Raw genomic sequence first — 20,987 nt, forward strand, 5'->3', positions numbered from 1 at the left:
TGACTCAGTATAAGATTGCTTCCTATGTTCCTATGAAATGCAATTCTATAGATTCCCCCCCCCCCCCCCGGCTGGCACCTCTGCAACTGGAAGACTATTTTCCTGCTCTGGAGGAAATCCTGGCTCCAGTTTGGAAATCAATTTCACAATGAATTCCAAACACGGGGGGATAAAGGGGTTATGATAATCAAAGGTCTACCATTTACTTCAAGGGAGAAAAGTAATCAGCCTGTATCTAATTTGCACGCAGCACATGACTCAGTAAGTTCCATTGAAAGAAGCACCATGGGAACAATCTACAAGGAGATACTGCTAAAAAGATAAAAATCAATGATAACCACACTTTAAATACATCGGCCATGGGAAGTTGGCAAGGGAGTCAGCAGGAACTGCTTAAGACGGCAAAAGTGTAATTCCAGGGTGCAGTTTCACTGGAGACAGAGAAAACTGCAGATAGCTGGACTTCCCAACTGCAACACACCATGAACACAAATGTTCCACCAGGCTATTTTACAGTCCTACGTTACAGCCCAAGCAGGTCATGAGACATTCAACAATATAAATAAAGCTGCCCTCAGAACACCCTGAGCTGTGGTGGGGTTGATCGAAGTTCAGGCAGGATTTCAAGTCGAAAGACAGGCTGGAAAAGACAAGGACACATCTACTACTTCTTTTCTGTCCATTGTTTTCGGGATCTAATGCAATGGTCCAAAAAAGCAGCGGGCCTAAGAGAAGGAGAGCAACCCTTCTCCTTCATGGGCAGAGAAGAAGCAACGGTCAGAAAACAAAAGCAGTGGGTGAATTAAGAGTTTTTCTTCACTCTAGTGACCCGAAGTCACTGAAAATCAAGGTTTCTGCTATATGCATAGCCTCATATCTGGATTGTCTCTGGGGCCTCAGCTAGACCTACCTGGTCTAGCGCGACGGAGGGGTGAAGATCTTGCGATATTTTTATTGCGAGATCTCCCCCTCTGTTTACACGAGGCGCACGACAACCTTGGAGGGACGTCGCGGCCGCCATTTTTGTTGTTGTTGTTAAATTAGCAAAGCGCACGAATGGTTGTGCGCAAAAGGTAAGGTTTTTAGAATTTTAAATTACTTTCCCGCTCACCCCACCCCACCCACAATGGGCGCAGAGCTCCTGAGGAGCTCTGCGCCCCATGCACGGGTCCCAGCCCCTTGCGAGGAACCGTGAGGAACCAGGACAAACCGCGACACCTACACACACGTTCCGCGGGCTCGGGATTATCCCGAGACCGTGGAGAAAATGGGCTCGAAAGGAAGAGTGAGATCCTGGGGCAAGGGAGGGATCACCCCTCCCTGCTCCCGGGATCCCCTGTGCGTCATGTGGACTCACAGGGACAATCCCGGGGATTGCCCTGGGATTTCGCCCCATCTAGCTATGGCCTGGGTCACATTAGAATGTGACATGAGGACAGACTGGACAATACCGCTCCCTAATACAGCCAAAATACATAGAGAAGAGTGACATCTACACAAACTACACAAAATTGGCCATTGCATGTTGGATTTTATGAACATAGGCCTTACTCAGACTTTGCAGCCCTGTGTAAATGTCAGAGACAGGGCAGGCATTTTGGGTGGGCAAGAAAGGCACATGCGTCCTCACTCCCCTCCAAGCATATGGGCTGGTTTGGGAAAACATATTCCTCAAACATGCCCAAATCTTGGGAAGTGCCTATTTTCTATACATGAAATGGAGTGATGGTGCTGATATTTAAGCAGCCAGCCTACAAGCCTTCAAAACTTGAACAATACTCTCATGCTCTTGTATTGCTCCCCATAATTTCAATGGAGACAGCTGATGAATTGCACGCGCACAGACACATAAAGAGTTATTGCACTACCCAGTACTAAAAGAACATGCATCCTAATATTAGTTATCAATCTCAGAGACCTAGGCCAGTGCAAGGTACTTGGAATCAGGTTTATGGTTCAACTGCAATGTTCTTGATAACCAGAGACAATAAAAGCAGTTACCTTTGATCAGAAAGTTTCTGGTAAGAGAAGAAAGCTAAGGCCAGGAAACCCTATAGACATTAAAAATCAATGACGCAAGTGTCAGGATCAGGCCCATTCTCCCTAGTGTGGGGGACTGGATTTCGGAGCCTGGATTGGACTCGGAGGCTGAAGGAGAAGACAGGAAGCTGGAGAGGAAATTCTCCAAGACTCTCCAGGAGTCAAGGAGGAATCTTCCGAGGACATTATCAGACTGCACCCCCAGGTTCAGAGCTCATCCTCCCCACCCCTGGGAACTCAGTTGTTGTCGGAGGGGAGGGAACATAGATGTTGATAGATCCCAGAATCCACTGGAGGGTCAAACAGGTGGAGAGGAGATGGGAGGTGGACCGCCAAGTTAGCCACTTGCCGGAGGTTTCAACCTGAAGACCCTCCCTGAAGGAGGGATTCAATAAAAACCTGTCAGGCACTGCGGGGAAACTGTCCATTTAGTTGATAGCCAACTGCCTTGCTTTGTTAGGCTAATTAAGCTTAAAGGATAGCTTCTAGCCTTCACACTCCCTTCACACTTCAGGTGTTAAGACATTTCTATTTACTGAATAAAGCTTTGTGGATTGCATGACAGACCTCTTTATTGTCGCACATCTCAGCGGGAGGACTTGGAATCACAACAGCAAACTCCCGTCCAAGTATTTGAGCTTCATTTCTGACTCTACCATGAAGAAGACCTGTATTTACTGGGGCTAGAATGCACTGCTCTGTCTCAGGATTATACATGGGGATATAGAAAACTGCAAGAGCATTTAGGATAGCCTATTTGCCATTTCTGTGTACAGCAACAACAAAGGTAGTGACTTCTATCGGATGGACAAGAGGTAGATAGTAGAGTAGATTGTATAGCATGACAACATCTGGGCCATATTATGCAATAAACTAGGGCCCTTTCAAAACCATACCCATGAGTAGCAGAGATCAGTAGAGGGAAGGAACTGGGCTGGGAGGAATTGGGGGTGGGGGGAGTGGGGTCAGAGGGAAGAAGCTGGGACGGGTGGCCACACCTACCCCGGTCTCGGGATCATCCCGAGACCGCAGGAAGAACCAGGTTTTCCCAGGGAGTACTTATCCCTGGGAAAACCCGTTCTTGTCCCTCCTTCCTCCCGGGAGTCCCTGTGCATCATTTGAACGCACAGGGACTCAGCCATGACCAGCCCAGATTTTCAGGCTGGTGTAGAAACGGCCTAGGTCAAGCAGCCCCTTTCTTCTACGTTTCTATCAAGACAGGCCCAAGATATTTTGCCACCTTAGCGGAAGAACAAGATGGTGACCCCTCCCATTCCATGTAGAAAAACCAACTGGAGTGGCAGTAGAATCTTTCTTCAACAAAGAAGGTATGGGACAACATCCTCCACCCCACCTGGAGGCAGCTCATTTACACCAAGCAGGATATTCCACTATGAAAGTGGTATGAAAGCGGTATATAAAAAGCAGGAGCCACACTACTGCTTTATAGCGGTATTGAAGTGCACTGACAGCTGTTGGGGCCCATTGACACATACCATAGACTGCTTTGATACCACTTTCATAGTGTTATATCCTGCTTGGTGTAGATGTGTCATGGGCCCCAACTGCACTTCAGTACCAATATAAAGCAGTAGTGTAGGTCCTGCAGTGCACTTCAATACCGCTATAAAGCAGTAGTGTAGCTCCTGCCTTTTATATACCGCTTTCATAGTGGAATATCCTGCTTGGTGTAGATGAGCCCAAGGTCTTAAGAAGTGGACAACCAACCTACTGTCTTCATCAATGTGAACAAAAGATGGAGTCAATATCTTCCCTAGAAAGATCCACAGCAAGGAAGATCCCAGCTCCAAACTGGTAAAACTCCAAACTACTAAGGTAAGGTTCAAGCTATGACTATGACCTTTGAGCATGGAATCTCACGGCTTTATGCATCCTTAGATAAGGAACATCTACAGAACTGTAACTTTCTATGCTTTGACAAGACAAATGGAAGCTATTCCTTTAGAGCTTTTGCAAACACTGAATAAACAATAGCCATGAAGGAGTCCAAGATATATATTGACATGATAAGCAATACTCATAAAGAGGAACACAGTGTAACACTGTTTTACATATTTCAGAACTTTCACAATCGTTTATTTACTCAACACACTGAAACAGCAGTCCTATGCAAGGGCAGGGAAAAATGTGCCCACATATAAAGGAGTTTGGAAATAGGTTTAGTATAGGAAATTTACTAGTCCTCAAGGAGTTTAAAGCTCAAGCAAGGACATACTAAATTCACAAGCAGACAAAAGAAGAACAATGCTTCTCTGAATCACCTGTTTAGATTTCTGTACTGGTCACAGAGTAGAAAGACTGGCTTTTATACTGGCTTTTCTTGTTTCACCATTCCAGGTTTCCTTGCTTACTTATTTGAAACAGCAATTTATAACATTTCTCCACAAGTGACCATCATTTGTTATGCACAGTTAGAAACCTCTCCCAAATGGTATTAATTCCAGTGGGGTTACCCTACCAGAGGCCTGTGAAACCTGCAAGGCCTCAAGCCGAAGGCAGCCCATTAGACTCGTTCTATGCCTTTCCACGTGTTCTCCCTCTTTTCGCAGTGCCCGGCATGCAAAAGAAACAGGAGAATTATCAGGTGGGCCGCCCTCTATCAGTGAACTTTCTTTGTCTCTGTGGCTCATGAGTTTCGCAGGCTCATGAGCCACAGGGAACCAGCTCACTTCGTCACCGGTTGACACAGGTTGTCAACAGGGAGGCTACTGTACAGCAAAAAGAAAAGCTGCTCATGGAGTTAAATCACTCAATACCTGTTATTGTCACCTTGTTTTTGTTTGTATTTCGCATAGCAACGTACCATCTCTGAGGCAAAGCACTCCAAAGGACAGGGATGGATAGGCCTGTAAGGAATAAATCACCCCTGCTAATCGCTCTCCCACCCTGTTTACTGTAAATAATGAATGGATTCAAGCTGCAGATGGTAAATGCAACAAAACACAGCATCACCTAAAAGGCATTAAAGCAAGTTGCCATCTAGCTCAATATCGCTAACACTGACTGGCAGCAGCTCTCCAGGGTTTCAGGAATTTTTCCTACCTGGAGACACTGGGGATTGAATCTGGGACCTGGATGCGGAATAGATGCTCTACTACTGAGCTACACCCCTCCCCTAAAATCACATAATGCCTATGACCAGATCCAGCTAAAGTTAGTTGTGCTTAAGCACCACTGAATGCAAAGTAAGTTAACTAACTTAAGTACACATGATTTCAAGGGGCTTAAAAGCATCAATAACTTTAGCTGGATCAGGGCCAATATCCATATTGCAGATTGAGGGACAGTTCAAACTTGGCATTCAGCATACGGTACGGCTTTCACCTGAGACTGCAAGTGTGGGAGAGCATTATATCTCAATTCTCTTCCCTGTTCGGGAACAAAATTGCCCCATTCATGAAAAGTTAGCCCATCAGGGAGAAGATTAGTTACAATCCTGCTCCACAGGCAGTAAAAGGACTGGATATACACTTTGAGAACGAAATTCAAGAAATCCAATTGTTCCTGCCAACGCCTTGTCAATAAGCCCACACGTCACTTTGCTGCGGAAAAAAAATAATTGGTCTGCTATTGTGTTACTAAGCTGATAGTCTGGCTGTTATTTTTATAATGTATTAGTTTTATATGTTTTTAATCAGTTTTATGTATTTATGTATTCTAGGCCGGCCCAGACTTCCTGGTTGAACCGCGGGCTCAATTGAAGAAGCCGACGGACCGCAGACGGAGGCAGGTAAGGGAGAGGAGGGCGGAGGGGGGGGGTTACCGGGCCCTGCCGCTGTCGCCGCATGGGTGACAGCGACAGCGGCAGGGCCCAGTAAACCCCACTTACCTTTCCGGCGGAGCTCCGGATCGAGGCGAAGGATCCGCCTTCACCTCGATCCTCTTCGCCACGCTCCGCTGGCCCCCCAATCCTCTTCGCCTCCGCCTTAAGGGGAGGCGAAGCACCCCGCTCCGCTTCTAATTCGCCGGTCCAATTAGAAGCGGAGCACATCCCTAATATAGAAGGCAGGAGCCACACCAAGTGGGATAAAGCAGTATGAAAGCAGTATATGGCATGCATGTGTCAATGGCCCCAACAGTTGTCAGTGTACTTCAATACCGCTATAAAGCAGTAGTGTGGCTCCTGCCTCCATATACCACTTTCATACCTCTTCCATAGTCCTATACCCTGCCAAGGCATGATGGGAGGTGTAGGCTTTTCAGGCAAAAAAAATAATTTGGTTTATCACAAAGCTCTAATTTAAAACACAGTTCTTATTAAGACAATTTCCCATTTATTCTAAGAAAACAACTTACTAACTCAACCAAACTAAAAAACAACAACCAACCAACCTAAAGATGAATAAGTTGCATAGAAATTTATTATATATCAAATAAATGTTATAAACATTATTCACAGACACCCCCCCCCCCGAGCAACGCAGGGCATATCAGCTAGTTACCAATAAAGCTTCCCTACTTTCAAGCACAGAGGGTTCTTTCAATAGGGGCAAATCTGTGTTGGGTGCTTCTATAACCTCTGTGGTTCACACGTGTTCACGTTTGTTTATTGCACTGCCACCACCACCACCTACCCATGCTTACACCATACCAAGTGCAGGTAGCAAAACTGCATCAATCAACACTGACTAGGTGCTACATTGGCTTAGAAAACGTCCAGGAAATAAAAGAAACTTTCCCCCAGCCATCCCCAATACAAGAGCTTTCCGGTACTTCTAACTAAGCATTGCGTAAAAAAAAAATTGTGAAGAGGAAGTTTCTGTGCTAACCTGCGCTTTTGAAATATTTTACATAAGAGCATGAAAGGAACAGGTAAATGGACGGAGAAGGAAATTCATCTCCCCTTTCTCACCTGAATGAGCTATCATCCTCTCATTAAGAAGGAAAATGACAGCATCCAGAACTTACAGGCTATAAAGCTGTGTGGCAATTCTGCCCCTGGACATTTGTACATCCAAGGATGAAGGCTGACACAATGCTGCATGAGTCAATCCAATTCTGAACATCTTTATAATCTGGATACCTGGTTGCATTAACTGTAACAGATGGTCAGACACAGGAGCTGTCATTTTCACCAAGCAAACCATTAATTTTTGTCAATATTTGCACAATTCTTTAAAACAACGCCACGCTTACAAAGCTGAAGGCAATTTGCACTTAAGAGAACTGAAGATTGTAACAATTACCAGGGAACATGCATCCATTTATCCTCGTTAATTCCAGGTTAAATGGATGGGGTACTTGATCAGAATATTTATTCCCTCCAAAGAGGAATGTTTGGTATTCAGGACATTTCTCCCTCTCCATTTATTTTTAAAAGAAAGCAATAATTTAGTCCATTAAAATTAAATAAATAAATAAAAGCTCCCAGGCATCAGATATTACCAGGTCTCTGAAGTGTTATAGATCTTTATTAGCACTAATCAAGTCACAGCCACCATCTGCATTTTGTTATTAATGTGTCTGTTCAAATGCAGAAACCCAGGGAGCTCTTGCAGAACCAATCTGACTTAACCGTGATAGAAAGGCTGCTGTTATTATAAATAAACTTTCTCCAATTAGGTTCTAGCGCCCTCACTAACAGACAGGTAAGCTTGAGAACAACATATTTTACAGGCAAACACTCTCTTAAACCTGAGCATGGGGGATAATGTGTCTCTCCTAGTTATCTGTAAGCTAAATGCTTGCCTTGCACAGGGGAAAAAAAACCTAGTTCACCTGAGAAAAAAACCCACCCATACTCTGAACTACAGGCCCTTTTCTTAGAATCATAGAGTTGGAATGGGCCTCTAAGGCCATCGAGACCAACCCCCTGCTCAATGCAGGAATCTACCCTAAAGCATACCTGACAAATGGTTGTCCAGCTGCCTCTTAAATGCCTCTAGTGTGGGACAGCCCACAACCTCCCTAGGTAACTGGTTCCACTGTCGTACTGCTCAAACAGTCAGGAAGTTTTTCCTGATGTCCAGCCGGAATCTCACTTCCTGTAACTTGAGCCCGTTATTCCGTGTCTTATTTGCCTTCATATTTTCTCCACTCCCTGTCCCTTCCGTCCTTTCTTCCTTCTCGCCCACCCATTTTCCCACAGCTACCTGCTTTTTAGTCAAGTTTCCTACACAGAGTCCCTGACCTCCAGACATCTTCCAACAACTTTCCAGCTGTCAAGACTTTGGGCCAGCCCTTGCAGTATGGTGTCCCTCCCACAGGCAACACATTACAAGCTCTCCTACCACTAGACCTTGTAACATTATTCCTGAGTCCAGCTTCTTCCTGTAACCCCATTTTTCCTCTACCCAGTTTTCCTTCTGGCCTTTGCCACATCTATCTAGAGTTCTCTCAGTTTCCTGTTTCTCAGCCTACGCTGCTCCTTAGATCACCTACCTCTTTGGTGTTCTTCTCACGACTTCTAAAGCCTTAATCCTCCCACCTGCCAAACAGCCTTCTTGTGAAAGCATGTATATCTTCCTGCCATTCTACCTTATGTGAAATTTCTCCCATCCAAACTAATCATTCACTTCACTCACAGAAACTGCACTGTCAAGATTCTATTACCAACACCAAATGGCTGGTGACAGCTGCAAAAAAAAATCCAGTCCAGTTTATGTTCTATAGTTGTCTGCTAAAACCTCCTGGCCCCTTTTCATATTATGCATAACTAGCAAGTGAAGATATTCTACTGATAACACAGGAGATTTAAATCTTGAAAACTGTCCTGAACTAGTGGGAGGTGGGAGTCCCAATTTATCAGCTGAATGGAATGCTGACAGGATCTGCCAGCAACATAACTCGCTGATGTACAGGAGTGTCCTATACATACAAAGTGAAACTTCATCACCCATTAACAAAAACACACATAAGCCAATGCTTCTCTGCAGCCCAACTTTCAACCTACAATAGCAACAACACGCTGGGCATTTATCTCTCCATGCTTCCATTTCAAAATACAACTCTGCCCTCAACTACTAGTGCTTTAGAACTGTAAGGGCTGCAGCTCTTAACACTGTGACCCTGTTCAGACAACACACTGATGGGGTTTAAGCACTTTGGGCTAAACATTATGGCTTAGCATGTCGTGTGAACCATTCCAAACCATGGTGACTACATAGCCACAGTTTAAACATGCTCACTAATCATTTGCTGCAAAGGGGTTAGCGGCCTAACTATGGCTTAGCCGAAGCTCTCTGGGCGGTTTACAAAAGTTAAAAACAGTAAACATTTTAAAAGTATACACAATTTTAAAATATAAAAACAACAGTATCCATTTAAAAACAACAGTTCTGGGGTCCATTAAAAACAAACTTAGCACTGTTCAATGGTGTTAAATGCCTGGGAGAAGAGAAAAGTCTTGACCTGGCACCTAAAAGATAACAATGTTGGCGCCAGGCGAGCCTCATCGGGGAGATCATTCCACAGTCGGGGGGCCACCACCGAAAAGGCTCTCTCCCTTGCTGCCACCTTATTGTGGTTAGCAGGCTGAGGGGAGTGCAGCTTGTTTCCCAGAAGAATCACTGGGAATGCCACATTGGCAGGGGACCCACAGGGGCCATAAAAAAATCCATGGGGCCATGTGTTGCCCACCTGCACTTAGACTATTGAAAGAATGGAATATGGCCACACAACCTCTAAGCAGGTGGTATGGCTTCTCTATGGCCTACTACAGACATTAAGCTGACTTCTTGCATACCATAGTTTCCAAATTGGGAGCTGGCCGCAGGCCGCCTTTCAAAACAGGAGCCCTCCCAAGGTAGCGTGCAAGAATAAAACACTTAATAAAAACCAATGCAGTAATAAAAAAAACAGTAAAAATACAGTAAAAAGAGCAACAGCAGGAAACTTTCTATGAAACAACGAATACTAGCATAAAATAAAAGTTACAACTGACAACTGCAGCTGTAACCCAGTCTGCAATGTACATGAGCATCATTCACATGATCTGCCCACCACCGTGTGTAGATGAGACCACGTATAACAGCAGTTTCATGATAGAGGCAGGAGGGTACACACCTTCTCCTCCACCACAGAAACCAGATTGCTGACTCCCAGTAAGCACCTGAGCGACATCTTAATCTAGAATAAATGTGTACAGCGTCAATGGCTCTGTCCCCTTGTTAAAACTATTCCATTAGATCACCTCTTGCACCAGCTCTTTATGCCAAGGTACAATGCCCTATTCCCAAGAATTCGGAATGAGTTAGCACAGCCTTGGTTTTAGGCTGCACCTGGTCACCATAAGCGGCAAGGAATTCCAAGTTGGGTTAACAGGGGAACAGGGCCGGGCAAACCTGGTAATAGGCCCGGGCCAGATAGGAAATATAGACCCCATTTCAAACTGCTCATTAAATATTTTTTAATCAGTTCTAAATACATATGAACGATTTATTTTTAAAAAATGTAATGGCAAGCACTTTTATTCATCACTTCTTCACATTCAGAAATGTTTTACGTGCTTTTCTTTGGGCAAATTCATCATCAACAACAGAAAAATCAAGCAACTTCACACAAGGGGGACTCGGAGTAGGCTCCCTCAAAATCATAGGCCCATGCCAACTGGCCCCACTGGCCCCCCTCTGCCCAGCCCTGCAGGGGAAGGACGGAGTGCTCTGACCCTCCTCTGTGCCCAGCACAGAAATACAGAGGGCTGCCAAAGGAAGTCCGGAGCTCTCCATGCTTTGTCTGTTAACCTCCAGCAAACTAGTAAAAAAAACCCAAACTTTGCAATCTAGTAACTCTGCAGGCTTAGTTACAAGGTTGGATTAGCAAAATGCCCATCATTTGACAAGCGACATATGCATGCAGGAAGGTCTGTATATTGCAAGGACCTGAGGAGTAGACTGCAGAGTGATTCTGACCCCCCTGAAACCCCTGCAGGGCCTTTTTCAGTGAGGTTAGAGGGCAGGTTTTGCCTCACCACACCCAACATCTCCCATGTGCAATGCTTTACTTCTTCTCATTCACATATTTGGTGAGCAATAAAAGGAGTGCACTGGGCAGAGGAGTGCATTGGGACAGACGCTGATCCTGCTTTCTGATCCTGGTGACCCCAGCCATGGAGAAACAACCCTGCTTTTACCTACACAAGCCCATTTTTCATTTATAGATGAGCCCGTGTAACAGACACAGCCATGTCACAAGAAAGCAGGAAACTCCAAAATGCAGATGGCAGATAAGATTCTAGATCAAGAGCACATGCATTTATTAATAGGCAAATCCAGTTGGCAACATAAACGGTATAGTGATGAAAGAAAAATTACTAAGCAGAATACTTACCTAAATCCGACTACACTTGGGTAATCAACACAAGCTCCACCCCTCTTCCAAGAAATATGTCCCATTCACATGTGCTACCTTCAGTCGCACCAAACATTGATGCCTCCATTGAATAGAAACCAAAGCGGGGAGGGAGAGGGTTTTAAACAAAGGACAGGCTCATTACAACATTATAATGATGTAACAGTGGGACAAAAAAGAAGTATAGAGAACCAAAGGATGTTAAGACAGCAAGCTTAGCAGGCGAGGAAGAGGGAGAGAAGAGCATTGGAGTTATCAGGAAATTCATTCAAAGAAAGCAAAGAAATTTATTCCACTACAGTATGGGTGTGGAATATTTCTTCCTAGCACCATGACAGATTATAGGGATATTAAAAGGATTATGGAAACATGTTTTCTTAGAAATGGGGAGTTAATGCCACTTCACTCAATTTAACCAAGCCAAAGCCTCGAAGGGCGCAATCCTATGCATGTTTAGACAGAAAAAAATTCTAGAACTCCCAGCATGCTGGGAGTTCTAGAACTTTTGTTTCTGTCTAAACATGCATAGGATTGTGCACAAAATAACCCTTTATGTTCTTCTGCCATGTATTCTTTTCTAAACGTAAGTGCTGGCAGGATTGGAAACACTATATAAAACCATTCTGGGTGGGGATAATGGAGGCTGTAATCCAATACCTTTGGAAGCTAACAGGTTGGGGAAGTTTAGCTTTAATTGGAATTTAAATTCTCTGGTTTGGTAAAGACTCAATGTTTCAAACAGTGTAGAAAAGTTTTGTATTTTTTGTAAACCGCCCAGAGAGCTTCAGCTACGGGGCAGAATATAAATGTAAATAAGAAGAAAAAGAAGAAGAAGAAGACACTACAAGCCACCCTCTTCCTTTACTCCTTGGACATTTTCTAAGGAGCTTTCTGTAACAAGCCCACCTCACTTCAAGAAGGATGCAGACAAGCTGGAGCTTGTTCAGAGGAGGGCAACCAGGATGATCAGAGGTCTGGAAACAAAGCCCTATCAAGGGAGACTGAAACAATTGGGCATGTTTAGCCTGGAGAAGAGAAGATTGAGGGGAGACATGATAGCACTCTTCAAAGACTTAAAAGGTTGTCACACAGAGGAGGGCCAGGATCTCTTCTCGATCATCCCAGAGTGCAGGACATGGAATAACGGGCTTAAGTTACAGGAAGTCAGATTCCGGCTGGACATCAGGAAAAACTTCCTGACTGTTAGAGCAGTACGACAATGGAATCAGTTACCTAGGGAGGTCGTGGTCTCTCCCACACTAGAGTCCTTCAAGAGGCAGCTGGACAACCATCTATCAGGAATGCTGTAGGGTGGATTCCTGCTTGGACTCGATGGTCTTGTAGGCCCCTTCCAACTCTGCTATTCTATGATTTTATGAAATTAGGTACAGAAGTTTTACACAAACTCTTTCTCTCAATGAAATGCAAGCAATAGTTTCTACCACCACTATCACTGGTATAACAAGCACACGGCAAGGAAAAGCTGTTTAGACAGACGTATGTGAAGCAACCAGACCAGCACATGGAGCAATACATACATGGAGTGGCTACACCAGCAGAACACATCTCTGCATTGCATTGCACATCCCTTTAACCCCCAAACAGAACACAAATGCATGCAGCCACCATTCAGACAGCAGGACCAAAAACAGGTTCGCACGTGCTTGTTTCCACCATTCTACTGCTGCAATATCAAGCAGTGAATTTCATGGGACAAGCAGCCCTCACAGATAAGAAAGAACTTTCATGTAGCTCAAAATAATATTTGGGGGTTTGCACACTGTAACTGCATGCCAGCAAGAAATAAGGCACATTTATTTGCCTATCCAAGAAAAATTCTATACTGCTTTTCATTTTTAGTAAAAGAATAAATAAATCCCAAAGTAGTTCACAACATAAAAGCATAACAAATGCAACTCCTTTGAGACCGCAGCACAATAGGTGTCACATGCACACCTATATGGGTTACTGCCCAATCCTCTCCTGAATGCCAATCATATATATCTCAAGGTATATACTACCCTGTTCATAACTGATACAATATGCACTTTCTTGTACTTGGATATTTTCATCCACGCACAAAATGCATTGTCAGAAGAAGACCCTAAGGAATTAAGTTGTGGTAAAACCCATACATAAGCAAACTGAGTTGAGTGACATAATTGTTTCCCCTTATTTCTGCACAAACTTCTGAACATATAAATATATACAAGCTCTAACTTTCTCACACACTAGCACTACATGAACAAGTAATCTATTTGCATGGGTTCTTTCTAATAACCTAACATAATTGCTCACATTTTTCTATCCTATGCAGATTAAAAGTGTGCACCTGACAATCAAAAACCAAAGAAAAGCCTGTACAACTTTAGTTCTTTTGCTTTAAAAGTGAGATCAGCGCTTGGAAGGATTACAACAGATCAGGTTGTAATTAAACACAAATACAAGAAACATTTAGAGCAACCTTCCTCCAGCTGCTGCTCTCAGGATGTGTTGGACTACAACTCCCATTTTGCCATTCTGGCTGAGGATCATGAGAGCTGTAGTACAAAGCATCTGGATGGTGCCAGGTTTGGGAAGTCTGATTTAGACCAACAAAAGGGGCTTGAGGAAAGATTCCTCTTTCTCCCATATACATCCATACAGCTCTATGCAGGCTACACAAACAAGATTCATGCAGTGTCTCCCAAGACAACCTACGTTGTGGCACCAGAACTGCAAGTTCAAGTATGATAGGGTGACCCTATGAAAAGGAGGACAGGGCTCCTGTATCTTTAACAGCTGTATTGAAAAGGGAATTTCAGCAGGTGTCATTTGTATATATGGAGAACCTGGTGAAATTTCCTCCTCATCACAACAGCTAAAGCTGCAGGTGCCCTGCCCTCTTTTAAACCTGGTCGCTCTAGTATAGCTCCTGCTGTACTGTTGTGATGAAGAGGGAATTTCACCAGGTTCCCCATATGTACAAATGACACCTGCTGAAATTTCCTTTTCAATACAACTGTTAAAGATACAGGAGCCCTGTCCTCCTTTTCATATGGTCACCCTAAAGTACGATCTCAGCCATGGTCTTCACATCTCCCACACCAAACACAGACTCGGACACAATTTGCTGTAGAGGTCTGTACATTTCTGAGTTTGCAATGTGATTTGCGGGGGTGGGGGAACCCACCAAAAATGCATCTGACAGCGTAAGTCAATTTGAGAAATGTGCGTGAAAGAATACATACTTTTTTAAAAAAAGTGCATAAACGCGCTTTAATCAATGGGAGAAGAATGCATACACTTCAAAGATGCTTACTTTTTGAAAAATACACACGGACAGATTGTCATTCATAGACAGAAAAAAACAAAGATCATAATCTGATATGGACTCAAGTTAGAACGAACATTGAGATGGAATTTGGTGAACTTCAGCGAGCTCACATTGTGCTGATTCGCCCATCCCTACAGGCTGGGTCTAGTCAATACCAGTAGCAACACAGCTGCATTTCCAGTAGGACTGAGCTTGGTGCCCTGTGCTTACAGTACTCTAACATCTGTCGAAACCTTCTGCTCTCTCCCCTGTTTAGCTCCCAAATCTCTTTTAGCAATGCCAAGTAGAAGCCTACACCTCCCACACTGGTGAAGGTGAGCAGCAACGGACAGGTAGGGAGGTAACAGGTATGGACAAAACAGGGTTCAAAAAGGCCATTTTATTACTGAAATTATATAGTAGCAGCAAAAGTGTGTAAGCCAGTCAGCAGCTAAGCCGCCACTACCTCATAATGCTCTCTACCCAAACCTTTAACAATATTAACCACTTGCCCCTTAATCCCACCACCACCACTGTGCAATGCCTCCTTCCTCAACTTGTTCCACATCTCAGTAATCCAACTCCATCCAACTTGCAATGAATATCTCTAAGCCATTCCTTTCTCAAGTCCAAACCAAAGGTTACGCACAGATACATGGTGGTTTCTCTTGACACTCTGGGATGTTTTTTCTCCCCAAACTCACACAGACACCACAAAGCTAATCTTCCCCCACAGGGGTGCGGGTGTGGGGGGAGGGAATATACAGCTCCCCATATTCCCCCCCCCCCCACATAGAGAAAAAGAGTTGAGCGGAGAACTTTAAATGGATAAATGGCAGGAAGAGAAGATTTAAGCAACCCCACCTGCCTGCTAGTTGCCCATTCAAGATTGCAACCTTGAAGCTCGGAGGCTGGCAACAAGGGAGAGGGCCTTTTCAGTGGCGGCCCCCCCAATTATGGAATGATCTCCCCAACAAGGCTTGCCTGGCGCCAACATTGTTATCTTTTCGGCGCCAGGTTAAGGCTTTTCTCTTCTCCCAGGCAGTTAACAACATATGCTGATTTTTTTTAACTGACCCCAGAATAGTTGTTTTAAATGATATTGCGTTTTTTATGCTTTTAAATTTATTTATATTTGTTTTTAATGTTCACTGTTTTTAACTTTTGTAAACTGCCCAGAGAGCTTCAGCTATGGGGTGGTATATAAATATAATAAATAAATAAATAAACCTCCAGTGGCTGGTTTTCATATTAATAATAGTAACAACAACAACAACAACAGTGTACAGTTACACACAGCCATGTATACAATAGGTGGCTTAATTCCAATACCTGTCTACCTAGCTTTTCCCCTGCAGAAATGAAAAAACGAAACCAGCCCCAATACCCTGTCATCAAAGACCAGCTCCAAATGTCCCATTACTATCTTAATATTGCCTACCTAGCTTGCTAGTTTAGGTTGGGGCAGTGACTTGGGCTATGGTTACGAAACGGTGTACATTGACGGTGCTATAGAAGGAACACTCTCCATTCAAATATTTCTGTCCCCAAATCCTCAGTTCAGCCCCGGCTGCCCTCACATTCCCATATCTTTCCACCATGCTACAGTGGCTCCTTTGCAGGCTACAACCTGCCCTGTGATTCCCCAAGTCCCTGTGTACCAATATACCCCAATCCAGGACCTGCTGACCACTAGGTCAGAAAGGCCCTGTTTGGAAGACACCCATAGTCAATAGGGCTTTTTGCCTTATTCACCGTAGTTAAAGCAGTAAGCCTGTGTGCACCAGTTGCTGAGGAACCTGGGTGGGAGGGTGCTGTTGCACCATGTCCTGCTTTGTTGGTCCCTGACTGACAGCTACCTGGCCACTGTGTGAACAGAGTGCTGGACTAGATGGACCCTTGGTCTGATCCTGCAGGGCACTTCTTATGTTCTTAATGTTTAAGGTGTCTTCTGAACAGGGCCACACTCTCCTAACGCCTCCCCAAATCCCAACCTGTGTACCATAAAACTCAATGCTATTTCACCCGCTTCTTCTACAATCCTAATTATAGCTTGCAGGTTCCCTCTACCTAGAAAACCCTCTCTCTTTCCAATATCCCGCATGCCCTAAAGATATCCCTCTGGGCAAACTATCCCTACAGATCCAGTAACCTCCTGTCAAACCATTAACCCACAGCCTCTGAAGCCCAAACCTGGGGTTGCTTTCCCCAGCAACTCCCTCCTGGCCATCTGCAACGCCCCCTCCCTCAAAGTCCTCCTACTCAACCCTAGTGCAAGAACTTTCCCTGGATAACCAACCCAGAAATTCTTCTTGCCCTTTTTACCTTTCTTCCAAACTATCTCAGTGCCAGTAATCCTTGATCTGTCCAACTTGATCTGTCCATCTGGCAACAAGGGAGAGGGCCTTTTCAGTGGTGGCCCCCCAATTATCGAACTATCTCGCCTGGCACCAACATTGTTATCTTTTCGGCACCAGGTCAAGACTTTTCTCTTCTCCCAGGCATTTAACAGCATATGCTGAGTGGTTTTTTTCCTTAACTGACCCCAGAATAGTAGTTTTTTAATGGATCTTGTTTGTTTTTATGCTTTTTATGGTTTTAAATTTTGAATATTTGTTTTTAATGTTCACTGTTTTAATCTTTGTAAACCACCCACAAAGCTTCAGCTATAGGGCGGTATATAAATGTAATAAATAATAATAACTCCTGTGTTCCTTTGTATTCCTGCTATGTTTCCCAAACCTCACAAAAAGTACCATCCTCTTCCTCAGTCCACCCCAAATTTCCCTATACCCTGTTTAGTGCTCTGCGTTGCTTCATTTTTACTTGAACTCCTCAAACCTTAGCTCTGGCACATGTTTCCAGTGCCGGGCGGGGGTCAGCCTCACAAGCATGTTAAATCATTAGAGAGATCCTCAGAGCATGTGCAAAGTGCTTTTCCATCATAACCGAGGAACCGCAACCACATCTGAAGGTCAGAAGATGCCATTTTCAGGCAAGCCTGAGCCCCACCACCATGGGAACCACTGATTGTAGAACTTAAGCACTTAATATGTGGAAGTCATCTGCATGGGGAGACACTTTGCACATGCTCTGGGTCATACACTTTTGTAAGACTATATTCAATGTTAGTCTAACTTGTCACATTCATTTCAATGGGTCTACTTTAAACAAGCTTAACACTGGATATAACCCATAATTATGACTTTGGCCTTAGCTAGACCTAAGGTTTATCCCAGGATCATCCCAGGGTCATCCCTGTTCATGTAAATGACATACAGGATATCCCAGGAGCAGACAGGGACAACCCTGGAACGATCCCGGGATAAACATTAGGTCTAGCTAAGGCCTTTGTATGTCCCTATTTTCAAAGAATCGTGGAATAGCAGAGTTGGAAGGGGCCTACAAGGCCATCGAGTCCAACCTCCTGCTCAATGCAGGAATCCACCCTAAAGCATCCCTGACAGATTTTCTTCCCCAGCAAAGCCTTATTTTTGGTTTACCGTTGTATTTTTTTCCCCTCTTCATGCCTATAAATTATTTAAGCCTTGTAAGCTTCCTTCAGCAAAGGTTTTATTTTATTCTCAGTTTTAAAAGCCGAGCTATAAATAAAATTAAGTAAAACTACAGAGAGTTCGGGCAGCTGAGCAACTGAGGCAAAGTCCTGCCCCAACTCCAACCCTATCCTGTGGCACGCACTGGGTCAAGCCTGTCTGACCAGGAGACCCAGGTTCAAATCCCCACTGGGGTACCGAAGGCAAGTGCCTTTCCCTCTGTCTAACCTACCATACAGGGTTGTCATAAGAATAATAATTTAAAAAAAAATCAGGGAGAGGGAAAAAGCTAGAAGCGAGCAACCTTCCCCAACTTGGCACGCTGCAGACATGTCATACTACAACTCCCATTATTCATCCAGCTGGCTTGGGGATGATGGGAGTTGTAGTCCAACGCATCTCGAGGGGCCCAGGTTGGGAAGGCTGGAATAAGCAGGGAAAGAACCTAATTACAGCCTGGCTGGATCAAACCGAGGGTGGAACCCCAAATATGCCCTAACTTAGGTTGTCTTCATTTCAATGGGTCTCCTCTAAGTAGGACGGTAGGTAGGATTTTACCCCCGAGGGTCCATCTAGTCCAGCTTTCTGTTCACGCAGGGGACAACCAGCCGCGCGCGTCGGCGCAAGGGAACCCACAAGCAGGGCATGAGCGCAGCCCTGTGCGCCGCCTCGCGCGCTCCGAAAGGCAGAACCGCCGCCCTTCACCGGCCAAGCCCCCCACCTCCCATCTCTTTCCCCCGCCCGCTTCTCACCTCCTGGGGTCGCCTTTGCGCCGCTCCTCCATCGCAGCGGCCGGCGAGGGCAGCCCGGGAAGAAAGAAGCCTGAGCCGGACCCGCTTCCCTTCACTCGCTCGCTCGCCCGCGCCTTTTCCTCTTCTCCCTCTACGAAGTTCTCCTCAAGCGAGCCAGCCGCGCATTCAGCCGCAGCGAACGCCTCCTCCGCCGGCGACAGCCGCCGCCGCCGCCGCCGCCGCCGCCACACAACCCGGGCGAGAGAGACGCCGAGAAGTCCGCTCGCTGTCCAACTTCGCCGGGCTTGGCGAGGCGCAGCGCGGGTCCGGCAAAGGCGCGCGAGGGGCCGCTGCTGCTGCTGCTGCTGCTGCCGGCAGTGCGGGTCCCCTCAGGGAGAGGCGAGCGCGTGGGTCGCGCCGCGGTTCAATGGCTCCCTCGGAGGCGACCGCCCCCACCCCCCGCCTCGTTTCTCCCGCTCTTCACACGCCTCCTGGCTGGGTCTGGCGGGCGCCCCGGCGAGCCGAGGAAGGAAGGAAGGCGGGCGGGCGGAGGAGACGCGGCAGCCACGCGCGCGCAGCCCGCAGTGCCAAACCCCTGCTTTGCCCCGTGCCCTTGGAGGCGGAGAGAGAGAGGCTACGAGGAGGAGAGACCCGCCGCCGCCTCCAGCGCTGGGAGCTTTCTCTCGCTACCCGTCCAGGATTTAAAGCCGTGACTCGCCGCTGTGGGGCCGTCCCGGTCTGTCCCCTCCTCTCTCCCCGGATCCCGTTCCCTCCCACCCGCCGCCGAAAAGCGTCACAGGGCCCCAGGCAGCCAGAAAAGGAGGAGCCGGCCCGCCCGCCTGACTCGGGCTTCTGGTGTTACAACGCTGGCGTTTCATTTCAGGGCTTCCCCCCCCCCCCCTACTCCAGCCGCGTTTAGGTCACTTTTCCTACTGGGTGAGAGTAGGGCGGGGTGTTTTAAATGGCTCGGCTGCTGCCCAGAGCTTGCCTTGCTGAGGCACGCCTTTCTTGGGGGCTCGCTTCTGCGTCGACGTGCGTAAAATTGGGGCGCCCGGATAACAGGTTGCCTGGCTAGTTCGTTGTTGTGGAGGAATTCCAACTTTTTTTCTCTTCCCCCCGCTCGCCCCCACCCCTCAAAACTTCTTCGACTCTGGGCAGGTGCTTGGATTAAAAGAGCTTTTCCCCTTTAAAAAAAAGAAAAGAAAGAAAGCCCAAAGAAGCTGCACAAAAGGTTGTACGAAACCACCCCCCCTCAAAAAAAAAAGCTGCACAAAAGCCCCCAAACGAAGCTGCACAAAAGCCCAGGAATTTAGGAGAAAATGTCCAGTCGGGTTGCTGTTCTCAGGCTAATTGCCATTGAACTCAATGGGGCTGACTTCTGAGTAGGCATGAACCACCCAAAGAGCTGCTGCTGCTGCTATGGGGCGGTTAGAAAGGTTTCCGTTATTTATTTCATTTCATTTCTATACCACCCAATAGCCGAAGCTCTCTGAGAGGTTCACAAAAATTAAAAATATGAACGAATGAATGACATGTATAGGATTGTGCTGCATGGCTCCTGCAGGGAAAACCACAAGCAGCATAAAGGTTATTTGAAGGAACGCCTCCTCCCATGTGTAACTCCCCGGACCTTAAGATCATCTACAGGGGCCCTTCTCCGTGAGCCCCTGCCAAAGGAAGTGAGGCAGGGGGCTACTAGGAGCAGGGCTTTCTCTGCTGTGGCACCCCGGTTGGTTGTGGAATGAGCTCCCCAGAGAGGTCCGCCTGGCGCCTACGCTGTACTCTTTTCCTCACCAGCTGAAGACTTTTTTATTCACTCAGTATTTTAACACTTAATTTTAACTTAAATTTAAATTTTACCGTTCTAACTCTGTATTTTAATCTTATATCAATTTTGCTGTGTGGTTTTATCCTGGTTGTGCTTTTGATACTGTATTTTGTATTTGTGCTTTTAACCTGCTGGTTGTTTTATAATGGTTTTAATTTTTGTGAACCGCCCAGAGAGCTTCGGCTATTGGGTGGTATAAAAATGAAATAAATAAATAAATCCACGTACGT

The 20,987-nt window shown here is 45.8% G+C and overlaps 1 protein-coding gene across 2 annotated transcripts in view; it reads right to left on the reverse strand.

The window, feature by feature from the left end:
• SLC4A4 (solute carrier family 4 member 4) overlaps positions 1–19,026 on the reverse strand; it is a 241,183-nt gene extending 222,157 nt beyond the window's left edge. For both annotated transcript variants that reach the window (XM_063135204.1, XM_063135203.1), the window contains exon 1: positions 18,951–19,026. In XM_063135204.1, coding sequence (XP_062991274.1) covers positions 18,951–18,982 — 32 coding nt within the window. In that variant the 5' untranslated portion in view covers positions 18,983–19,026. The remainder of the gene's footprint in view (positions 1–18,950) is intronic.
• Between the last annotated feature and the right edge of the window lie 1,961 nt (positions 19,027–20,987).

Source organism: Elgaria multicarinata, chromosome 10 (assembly GCF_023053635.1).
Source record: "Elgaria multicarinata webbii isolate HBS135686 ecotype San Diego chromosome 10, rElgMul1.1.pri, whole genome shotgun sequence".
NCBI lineage: Eukaryota > Metazoa > Chordata > Lepidosauria > Squamata > Anguidae > Elgaria > Elgaria multicarinata.